The 12,669-nt window shown below is 42.7% G+C and overlaps 1 protein-coding gene across 1 annotated transcript in view; it reads right to left on the bottom strand.

Moving 5' to 3' along the window:
* Positions 1–12,669, bottom strand: part of LOC142575914 (uncharacterized) — a 134,282-nt gene that overhangs the window by 90,572 nt on the left and 31,041 nt on the right. Inside the window, exon 7 of the mRNA XM_075685714.1 lies at positions 4,035–4,061. Coding sequence (XP_075541829.1) covers positions 4,035–4,061 — 27 coding nt within the window. The remainder of the gene's footprint in view (positions 1–4,034; positions 4,062–12,669) is intronic.

Below are 12,669 nucleotides of genomic sequence, written 5' to 3'. Positions count from 1 at the left end.
AGCCAATCCATCGGGGCAAGCTGCAGTCATTCAATGACAATGCAGGGCTTTTGAGCATGAACAATCAGGGGAACCATGAGGCACAAACTTTACTAACAACCACATCAAGCCAAAGAAAGCATAGGTGAAAGTAACTGTTTTTAAAATATGAGAGTTAAATTTGTGATACACTTCACACTTTACGTAAAGCAACAGGAAAATGAAAATGGAAGAAAAAGCAACTCTGGCTGTGAGTAGCACAGGTTAATACCCCGAGCGTTAGGCTGAGTATACATGTTCACAAATACCGAAGAAAGTGGAACAGGGTACAGCCGCCATCGTAGCTCAATCGCACATGTCATGCGAAGGTTGCGGATTCAGCTCCCATTGGTGGCAAGTTGTCTTCCACTTTCATTACCCTTTCCATTTAGTAAGAATATGAACCCTATAGCAAATAACTTTCACTTACAATAAATTATGTCAATTTTTAGAAAAGTTAATTTCCCCTGTGCTTATCATGGCTCCATTATCTGTAGACTCCGCGTGGTCTTGTAGGTGAATTTTCAAAAGATGAGGCAAAAGTAGGCCACATGCCAGCCGCAGAATGGGTTTTCATTGCCTGCGTTCCTTTAAATGTTAATTAAAGCCATTGTCTTGCTGTGGTACATGACAAAACAGGCTAAGGTTATGCCACTTATGCCATAAAAACTTATGCCATAAACCTTCCCAGTAACAGGACCTCTAGCCCTGCACCGGTGGTTATACCTGTTCATGCCAGCAGAAGAATCCAGGAGCTAGCTCCCAAACTGCTTCCATAAAAAGCAACAGCTACAAACCATTCCAACCAGTGTGGAAGAGACAGCAAAGATTTGTAGACTACAACACAATCTGCATGTACTGAAGGCCTTCCACAGTGACACATTTGAGGATACGGAAGATTGGCTTGCTTATTTGGAACACATTGACACGTACACAATAAGTACAGTGACACAGCCAAACTGGTTTAATTCAGCCTGGAAGACAGTGCATGTACTTGGCACAAAAACTGCAAAGGTCTCCTGACATAATGTCAAGTGTTCGAACAACAGATTCCCGAGACTTACACAAGTTATAAAAAGATATAATCTAATTGTAAAGAGGCAGAACGAGAGCGTTGCAAAGAACATCGAGGACATGACGTGTCTCTTCCTGCAAACTGACTCGAACAAGTTGTCAAAGGAGAAGCTGAGAAGCTGTGGTGTCTAATACATGAAGTATTGGAGTAATTCGGCAGTCTCATCTACAGTGTCCCCAAAAGAATCAGTCTCTGACTGAGGCCATCACCGTTGAAAGCAGTAGTTTAGCACTTTCTGCCATGAAAGACAGTCGGCATCCCAGCGCAAACCAAGACTAGTGGAGGACAACAAATGAATATTCCTGGATCCTGAAATCCCAGCACCAAACCACAGCTAGTCATTGCAATGTTTAGTAGAGGTGTCGGTAATAGTCTGTACATAGACATGGGGCGCTATAATGTAAAACTATTCCAAACTTTTCTATTCCAATTCTGCTATCAGCCCACCGCGATTGGTCAGAAACTTTTTTGGACCACCCCAATTTCACCTGTCTGTCACACCACGTCACGAAAACCGCGATAGCTCCCCATCTGATATGATGTTACACACTGATTATGCAGGGTTGGACCAAACAAAAGAAAAATAGTTATTTCTGATTCGACGCCGGTTTGCCATTAGCCCTCAGCTATTGGTCAAAAGTTTTTGGGCTGCACCCACTTCACCTGCCTCTCACGCAACATCACAATACCGTGAAAACTCACCGCGTCAAAGTGACGTATACGCATTAAAGATGCATTAATATGCCGAACAAAACTGAATTTTCTTCTGAATAGCCACAGGCTGCCCCGTTCCGAAAGGAATAAAACATGGCTGCCACCGATCGCTTCGGCACTGGCTACTCGCCCCTGCCTCTCCCGAGCATGGGTTCATTTGCGTGTAATAAAACTTTTTGCGTGGCCGTGTAACGTTTTCGAGAATTTTCGGTACCTTTGCGACCTCGTTCTGCCAACTCTTCTCTGCTGAGGATCCTTTTTAGCGTCATTCTTAAGCTTCCGTTGCATGCCGCCGCGGTTGTCAACAAGCCACCGCAAGCTAAGTAAGAGAAAGCGGACCAATCGCAGACGCCGGCCCCACCCTCTTCATCCGGTTATCGATATTCAGTGCAGTGGCTCGGCCCCATCGAATCCCTCTCCACTTGAGCGTGGTCCTCACCTCTTGTGAACCAATTAGATAAGACAAGCCGCTCAGCGCAGGCAATTTTATTCATTTTTCAAGCGAAAAAAAGTGGCCTCCTATGAAAGAGAGGAGCATTTGATTGGTTTGTTGAGACAACCCTGCGGGTGACCGCCCGATACTTGCGTCGGCGGTTACGCAAATTTGACGTCAGGAGATTGGAATAAAAACATATTGGAATAGTTTTACGTTATACGGCCCATGAGTACTGACAGCGAGGTCAGAGGAGAGAACCATCGGGTGATGAAAAAGACAGCCAGAATACCTGTGCAAGTCTGGCAAGCAGTCATACTTGTAGAGGACAAGCAAATATTCCTGAAGTTATTAAGCCCAGCTACCATGTAGCCTGTTAACTCTTCATGAGTTGAGAGAAAGCAGAGGGCATGGTAGTCAGTGACAATGAGTAGCTTGCGGCCAGATAAGTATCGTCAAAATTCGTCAACAGCTCACACTTCAACTAGCGAGTCAAATACAAATAGGATGAGTAATATTCAATTTTTACTCAAAATCTCAAGCATGTAGAGTGCTCAAAAAACAAAATGAGAACAATTCCGAAACTACTTCGATGCATTGTTTTGTTTGCAGTTTCATCTATATCTGTAAAAGCAGCTTAGTTCACACTCCAAAATGTACACTTGGAACTACTCCATGCATAGAAACTGGCTACAGTGTGATAAAATGTCACAATTACATGTATTTACATGTAAAATATGTTCACTGCTATTTGAGCTTAATTTTTTGTTAGCACTGCACACTCTTCTACTACTAATCTGCAGCTAGGTCTGTTACAAAAAAAAAGATACTCTCACCTACTGGAAGGGATTGCCAGCAATGTGCCATTGGCCTCACTTGTCCATTATACACTCCATTATAATTCAAAAGAGCTCTAAAAGCAAACTTAAATCAAGCTAAGACGACAGATTAGTGCACCAAAATGTCCAAAGCATTGTTTTCATTGGGAACAGGGCTTTCAGAAATGATAAGCTATGAAACCAGCTCCTTAAGGCATCAATTTGCATGCTTACCCATTAGAGCCACTGATGGTGATAATGTATTGCCCTTGAACATGAGAGAAAAATGCAGTTTGTCCAATTTTACCAAATTCTCCTACAAAAGAACTCAATTGATGCTGCCTCTTAACATCCCTATAAGAATTTGCGCTAGCGTGGCACCCTCCCTGTGTGTTGCTACCAGATACGGTACTCCTCAATTATGATTTTTTGCAGCAAGCAAGTCATATTTTGGCGCAACACAAACATACAAATTTTCAGGACAACCCTCCATCACTCAAGCTAGTCAATAATGCAGCTCTAGTGTCACTTTAATGAAGTGACTCAAATCACCAGAATCACCCAGCATGCATCACCACACACCGACCACAAATCGTAACTGCATCAGCCACTATCTGATCAGTCAGCAGAATCTGTAGATCTCACTGTTATTCCTGTAGCAGTTTGTTCACACAGCGTCTAGCCAAAATGAAAAACGAGTTTACACGACAGACCGAATCCCGGTTCACTCCACCGATCAACCATGAAATTACTGAATGGCACCAAACCACGTTGAGCAAAAGCGTACCAGAGACTGGCTGCTCATACCGTAATTCAGTGGTGCTTAGCCACTTCAAGCTCAAAGTATGGATTTTATCACATTTTGGTCTATTGTATATCCACCTTAAATGTTGGTTTGCCATTAGCTTCCAAAAACATCCATTGTGTAGGCAAGTGCCTGCGACTGTTTATTGTGCACTAAAGAAACACTTCTTACCTCGTTCACAGGCACTGGTCTTATAAGCTGAAACAAAGTAGAAATATGTAGTTACGGATGTGCATTACTGATGATGAAGTTGATGATGATGATGATGGTGGTGGTGGTGGTGGTGATGATGATGCTGATGATTATGATGATGATGATTATGATGATGATGATGATGAAGTTATCTAACTTGTTACTGGGCATGTAGTTAATTCTGAATTATAGCAGGCCTACTTCCAGGAAATAAACAGCCTCATACGGGCCATAGTTCATAGATGAATTACGCCCAAACAAACATGATTCAAGAGGCAAGACTGGCACTACAAGGCTTCCATCCACTATGGCAAGACTGAAGCTAGGTGCTACGCTAAAAACCTTAACTATGTAAAGCTTTGCATTTTTGATGAACTGGCATGGGACTGGTGAACTACTGTGCTAGCATTTTAGCGTGGGCCTGGCAATAAACAGACAACATATGTTTAACATAATATGGCTAAGGGGAGAGTTGGCAGAAAACACAAAGAAGCTGCGTTTTTCTTGCAACACAATAACACTCGCAAAGCACTGCAACAGTTTCTTTCCAGCACAATGATTTGGCCATACACAAGGAAGAAAATATCCTACTCTTATATCAGGCATGAAATGCCTACAGGCAACATCAATCAGGTTAAAATTGTAGGGTTTCATTCCCCAAGGTTGCACGTACAGTGGGCTGTAGGGGACGCTGCTGTAGGGGAGCTCTAGATTAGAACTAAACTGGGGTTAATTATGTTTACCCAAGGCACAATACACAAGCATTTTTGCACTCTGCTCTTAGCAATGCAGTCACCGTGGCCAGAAATCCAACACATGACCTTCTGTTCTGTAGCCGAATTCCCCAGCTGCTGAACCACTGTGTTGGATCAGCCAGGTTAAAGCAAAGATATGACAACCTCACAGCCTTGCCAAACACCATTAATCATAAGTCATTGGCTAATAAACCGAATTCTGTGCCGTTGGTCACGTGAGGAATCGACCTTCGGCTTCTCGCCCGTAAAAGTAGTTAAAAATTTAATTATGGGGTTTTGCATGCCAAAACCACTTTCCGATTACGAGGCATGCTGTAGTGAAGGACTCCGGAAATTTTGACCACCTGGGGTTCTTTAACGTGCACCTACACCTAAGTACACGGGCCGCCGTGGCCGGGATTCGATCCCGCAACTACTCTACTGACCAGACAATAGAATTATCATTGCCAGCGTGCCATCAAAGGAAATAATTCTGCTTGCAAAGTGAGCAGCTCGCTATGCTTCTCTAAGTGAACATCCTAGTTTGCACTATCATGTCTTCTCTACAGGGTGCATGTTGAGAATTAAAAACAAATGCTATGGCTAAGCGAGATAAACGTGAGGTGGCAATCGTCTCTACCAGTCGCATGAGGAGAGAATGAAATACTAGAGTGCTTGGACCGAAACAGCCTTAGCAGTCAAGATTTTTTTCAACTCCAACTAAACGTCGCCAAAAATTCCAAAAACAAAAAATGACAGAGTGCTCTATGCAAATGGTAACCACTGTACGTTGATAGGCATTGTTCATGTTAGCCATGAGTAAGTTTTTCATATTGCAACAATAATTAAACTAAGCTTAATTAGCTAACATTTAATTACATTACTTAACCAATTGGCATTAATGCAAATGCTGTGTAGATTATCCATAAACGACAGATAACAGCATTTAAACCAACCTAGGCCTTGCATGGTCCTTTTTTCTTTACGAAAAAAGGGAAGCCCACAACACTTTAAAAATAAAAAAACCAAGTGACAAAGGGTTGGCATGTCAGGGATTGCAGCACTTTCAAAGGTAAATCATGTCAAATACGGGCCTAGCTTATCCTACTCAGAACACATGGCTGTGCACTTTCCCTGACACCAGCTGCTTTCAGCAGACATCTTCAGTCCTTATCAAAAGTCTGGCTTTCAATGGATGCAAGGTGCACAGCGTACAAGATGCAAGCGCCCTTTATGGCTGGGAATTATGACCACCTGCAGCAGCTTGTGTGCACGGATGCATTTGTGCACACAAATATGCGCATACAAGCAAGGCAGTTGAGTAAAGATTCACAAATGCTGGGCTCTGTGAAACGACTGCTAGGCAACATGGAGCAAGCAGAGGGATGTGAAAGAATTCGGCAAAGGCCAACAATTATTTAGCCACATATGAGCTGAGAGAAGACTACCTCACTCGCTCAGCCCTTCAGGAAAGAGTAGAGTACAACAATGTCATCTGATGGAGCAAGAGATGCATGCACCAGGTCCTCGTGCACCCCACTGCCTTTTGTTTTGTCAGATCCTTATTCTAGCACTGTCTCAAGGGTGCCAATAAAGCCAGCAGAGTCTTCGCTATGCAGCAGGTGCTGCCGAGAGCCAAAGTCTAAAGACCACAGAAGTAGCAGCCAAACTGTAGTACTGTGCTCTCTTCAGAGCTGCACACTGCACGCATGCATCCTTTCTCCCCTGTCATCATGCTCGTGGATTGGCTCAATCGTGCATGTACAGGAACGATGGAGGGTGCATAAGGTGTCACGTTGAAAGTGAGAATGCAGTCATTGGCAAAGCTCCCGAAGCATGCACTACTGTCTATGCACTTTTGCTAGACGTTCGCCAGCATTCAAAACAATAATTTTATGTTTCTTTTGTCTTCGTATCAACATGACCTCACTTGATGAGCACAAACAGCAATCTGGCCCATGGCTCACTAATAGGGTATTTAATGATAATCTTACTTAACAACTTTTGCCATTCATTCCAAATATCCTGCACCCGAAAACACGTGTTAAACAACACAAAACGGAGCTGCTAAGGAGAGCAGACAGCGAAGAAAATAGATAACAAAGCAGATGATTTACACAGAAAACAAAAAAAGCATTATCATTATGAAAACTGAAGGTTTTACTGTTCTTCGATAGGCACGAGGCACGTGATCACAGCAATCGTTAAAGCAGCCCCTCATACTCGCTTCATCATTCTCTTGAGTGCATGGTAAAACTGAGCAAATGACCATGCAGGCATACAACAAAGGGTGGGTCATGCACAGTACTGATCTCAAACATAGGCACACTGCTTTTAACGCAGCAATGGAGCTTAGCAACCTCTCCTGTAGTCTCTAGACTTCCTCTCAACAGTACAGGTCAAGAGACTTGTCTAGAATATGCGAGCCATGTGTGCCAGACAGTGCTGGCAACTTGTGGCATTAACATCTGGTGCAAAACTGGCTGAATGTGAATCATGTGCGGCTGCAGCTACGAGATGCCCTGTTTTCTCTCGCACAGCTGGTTGCCTCATGTTCTGGCATCTGCTTTGGCCATCAGGAGAACTGTCTGCTGTACCGCACTGTGAAACTAGAGCAGAGATATCATAATCCCAATCACAATCTGGGTATCACAATCTGGAGAGTGCTATGAACATTTTGTGTGCATACGGTTCACAACTCACTCATGGGTGCATCATCGTTCAGCCAAATGCTGCAAGTCTATCACATGCACCGAGGCTCGTATTCTTGCACATGGCTTCGCAGTTTGTCACTGTTGGTGACTGATAGATTCATTTATAGCTCATTTCATTGTCAATGCATCATGAACCAATCTTCATGAATATGTGTAAAGCGTGAGCAGTGGGTTTAGCACCATTATTGGTTTTGATTTTCATGCAGCAGTTGGCAGAACGATGATGCAACCATAATTGGTTTCGTACCACATGTGGAAGAACCATTCACAGTACATGCCAGATTGGTATCATCATCAGCAGCAGCAGCAGCCTGGTTACGCCCACTGCAGGGCAAAGTCCTCTCCCATATTCTCCAACTACCCCAGTCATGCACTAATTGTGGCCATGTTGTCCCTGCAAACTTCTTAATCTCATCCGCCCACCTAACTTTCTGCCATCCCCTGCTACGCTTCCCTTCCCTTGGAATCCAGTCCGTAACACTTAATGACCATCGGTTATCTTCCCTCCTCATTACGTGTCCCCCCATGCTCATTTCTTGATTTCAACTAAGATGTCATTAACTCGCGTTTGTTCCCTCACCCAATGTGCTCTTTTCCTATCCCTTAACGTATATCTCCACTTTTGTTTTGCGGCACGGCACCACAGGCAGCGCTCCTGATAGCCACAAAAAATGTCACAGCGTGAAGTGATTTGCAGTGCAAGAAAAGACAAGGCATCTCATAAATGTAACCACACATGTTCACATTTAGCCGGTTTTGCACGCCATGTTATCACTAGATGTTGCCAGCACAGTCCGGTGTACATGGCTTATGCATTCTAGACAGGTCTCTTGACATTTATACATGCAAGGTGTGCACTGTAGGTCGTGCACACTGTAAATTCAAGGCATGAATACCGCGCTTTCACCTCAAGACCATCGTTGCCACAATAACAAGAAAGAATACACTGGAATGTATCCAGCGCAGCATGAGACATGGCAATACATGTTCAAACTGACTGGAGGCAGACAACACTCAAGTCACTGGGTGATGTGGTACCTAAGTAGGATGGGCGTATAGCAGTGCAGAAAATGAAATGAGGGGAAAGCCATGGCATAGAACTTCTTTCAATCTCGTATAGCACTTGTAATATATCACACTGCAGTAAAATTTGAGTGAGAAACCTCTGCTTCCTCACCCTCTATGTATAAACATTCTTTTAGGCATGGCATAAATGATGTCAGACGCTTTCAAAGTAAATTTCAATGTCTGCCATGGAGCCCCAATGTTAAAACACTATTTCTACAAGCATAATTTAGGCACTTGAAAATGAGTAAGCAAGGCTCTAGCAGGCTCTAGTAGGTTCTAGCATCTACTAATATTTCTGCCCAGTGTAATTAATGTAAGCAAAACAAACAAGCAAGAGCCCCATATCAGTCATTGCTATGGCACATGCTTTGAACACTAATCAGACAAACATGTCTTTAGCCCCATCATATACAGTAGTGAACGAAAAGATATATATAGCATTTTCGGTATTGCGTGCTAAACTGCTCAGAAAGTTAGCCTTCTGTTATGCCAGAGCATTAGCCTAGGGCAATAGCCTCTTGAACACTCACTCCTATGTTATAGTATTCACACCACATAGCCCACCCATCATGCACACAACTTGTGTATTCCAAGAATGCATCAAGAAAACTGTATGTATCAACCAGTACAAGATAAAACATGCAAATTTCACCGAGAATTAGAGAGGACAGCCGAGTGAAAGGTCTACCTTGCTACTCCAGATTTAATATATCAAAAGAGATCAAAGGAAGGAAAAGAAAAAATTTGCGATACATTTACTCGCACAAAACTTGCCAATGTAGGCAACAGTGAACACCATTATAAGGTAGAAGATAAAAGGTTGGGAAGGAAGAAGCAGAGGATATTAAAAAAAAAAGATGGCTACCTTGCCATACTGCCTTATCTCAGTTTTATTGCAAATTTGGCGCAGACAACAGGATCCTGTGTTTTGCACTGCATTAGCCTCATTTTGTTGAGGACCGTGTACATGTGCATGCAAGATGCTCCCGCAGAGGACGATTCACTGTTATGGGCGAGCACCGATCTTTTGTTCAGAATTCTCACAAACATTACCTTTTGCAATTGGTAATCTAACAAAATCCGAGACGACTGGTATAAGTGAACAAGGCAGAAAATCTGAGAGTGTGAAAGAGATTTTACAATATGTAATGGATTTTGAGAGGAAAAACAGTAAGCACCAACAACAAATACTAGAGATTGTGACGAAAACCGTCCTCCAGTATTCTCAGAGACCATCGTTAGAAACAATAAGACCAGATGTCGATGACATTTCATGATCTTGTCTTGTGTCGTCTTTTCTAGCAGAAAACAATATTTTGACTCTCTTCCAGCATGGTTTTAGGAAAGGCCTGTCGACTATCACCTAACTCGTCACTATTCATGATTTTGCAATAACACATGATAAGGGCGGTCAAATAGATGCTATCTTCTTAGACTTTAGAAAAGCCTTCGGCTGTCTCTGTCATGGTAAACTACTTATGAAGCTTTCTAGCACTGGTCTACCCATAAATCTAATCAATTGGATCCGTTCCCACTATACCAACCGGAAACAGTTTGTCCAGGTGAAAGGTTGCAGCTGCGAAGTTCTGTCTGTAACCTCGGGAGTTCCCCAGGGTAGTGTCCTTGGCCCTGCCTTGTTTCTTATCTTCATCAATGGTATCGTTTCATCAGTAGACATCTTCGCCGTAAACTCAAAACTTTTTACCGATGACTGCATTCTTTACAAGCCAATTAAAAATGGAAAGGACCAAGAGTGTTGGCAGAACAACCTAAATTTTCTCCGATTGGTGCAACACGTGGCTGATGGAATTAAACATTAGCAAATCTGTCCTTATGTGAATCTCGTATAAAATTAGTCCATTCACATCTAGGAATATATTAAAAATAATCCCTTGATCGAAGTCAACAATTTTAAATACTTGGGAGTCAAGATTACAAATCGACTATCATGGGTAGCCACACTGATGTTTCATCTGCTTCTAGATAATTCGGATTCCTAAGACACAAACTAAAGAACACGCCATCCCAGATCAAACTTCTTGCATGTAATACTTTTATTCGACCCCGTCTAGAGTATGCATGCATGGCCTGGGACTCGTATTTTAAGAAGGATATTTATAAACTTGAAATAGTTCAAAGGAGAGCAGTAGGATTCATCTATAACGCCCATCACAAACTTCATTCGCCTTCATTACTGATGGCTAGTAATGACATCCCACTTTTGGAAGAGCGCAAAGTTTCTTTTCTTGCTCCACATTCGGCAATTTAATATCAATCCTGGTAAATACCTTTCTCCCACTTTTTCCCGCAGACTAGACATAGTCGCAATCACAACTTGACACCACACTTCGCACGTACCAACCTCTTTAAATACTCGTTTTCTTTCCGCAAACCACCAGCAAACGGAACGCACTGCCTCCAAATGTTTTTTCAGAACATGGCCTTCCCGATTTCGAAAATCACATGTATAATTTCGGGCAAACTTCATTATTGACAACGCCATACTCTTGTCTATATTTTGACAACTCATGAACTTACTTGTGATTGCTTTTTGTTTGCGCACATAAAAGTGGTTTTACAGAGTTGTACCATTTTTTTCCCCAACATATTTTCAATCATGTATTCTAGTCTATGCTTGTCTGAATGGTAATGCTTGGCATATGATTTTGTATAACTTGTTCAGTTTCGTCCACCATGCTCATTATTTTGCCCCCCTGTGCTTGATCTTCGGACTGCAGCATAACTCTGCAAACACTAAAGCCTGGCTCAGTTTCTACAATGCATGCATTTGTCCAAAATAGCTGGCGGCAAGACTTTGACAAGGTTATGAATATGCACTTTTACCAACGAGGCATAGCAATGACCTGGCATAACTTGAGAATCACAGGAAAAGCGAACTGGCCGTGGGCTGAACGGAGAGAGTGCTTTTTGGCGTCATTTTTCAAGAATAAGCTACAAAGCTCAGACAGCACTATAGCCTTCAAGTATAAATCCAGCCCTTTGGTAGACTACTCCTTTAGGAAGAGGAGGCTGCTACACGTTGCGGACTCTCCATTATCGAACTCATCGCTCATACCTCTCTCTGTACTAGGAGTGCCACAGAGCATGCAGCCCATTGTCTCAACTACGAATGCTGCACACTACGGATGACTTGCTCAATAATATGAGATTTCTGCACTCCACAACACAAGTGTGTTTCTAATGGTGGCAGCACTTCATCTAGGTAAGGAAGATAACAGACCGCAGTGTAAAAGCATGGCCAAATTGACATCAGGAGGTCACACTCTCATTTCACGAGACTATATTCCTTAGTGACCGTGCCAAGCTTGTGTACATTTCAATGCAAGCAAATGGGGCAGGATGTCAAGGCTTTAGTAGATAGTGGTGCGTCGATAACAGTGGTAAACAAAAGCGCAATTCCACACATCAGCATTGTGAAAGCAATTCGTGTCAATGTATCCAAATTTGCAAGGAGGATGGAAGTGCCATCTAGACGCAACTGTTGCACACCATAACGGACACATACCATAAGCCTTGGATGTAGCCCACATATCGCCACCTATTATGAAGTGCCAAAGCTGTCCACCGACCAGGAGCTTGGCATTGCAGACAAACTTATGCTAACAGAACGACGTAAAATCATTGAAAAGCGCAGCAGATATCACGAAGCAATGAAACGTCAGTTCGACTAACAACATCGTGAACATATACCTTATATCAAGTTAAACGACTTTGTGTTGTCCAGAAAGGGCTACCAGAAACCGACATAAAAAATTCTAGGTCCGTTCCAGTTCATGAAGAGCTGTGTGCAGGAAGGTGTACTCAAGACTGTTGGGTATATGGACAATGGACAATTAGACGTTCCAGCTGTCAGTAACGTCCTTTATTATCACGCCCGGAGAGGTGCAAGTTAAAGTGAGGAAAGTTTAATGTAGAAGAAAAGGGGAAAAGGTTGGGAAGAAAGAAGCAGAGCATATTATGAACAGAGATGGCTACCTAGCCATATTGACTTCTCTTTGCACTTCATTAATTTCATGAATAAAATGGAAAGTGTAGCTTTAAGACAGAGTCAACAAACAATGTTATCCATCTCTCTCC

Source organism: Dermacentor variabilis, chromosome 1 (genome assembly GCF_050947875.1).
Source record: "Dermacentor variabilis isolate Ectoservices chromosome 1, ASM5094787v1, whole genome shotgun sequence".
NCBI classification, from domain to species: domain Eukaryota; kingdom Metazoa; phylum Arthropoda; class Arachnida; order Ixodida; family Ixodidae; genus Dermacentor; species Dermacentor variabilis.
Note: the sequence above shows the minus strand (reverse complement) of the source record. Positions and strands in the feature narration are given on the sequence as shown.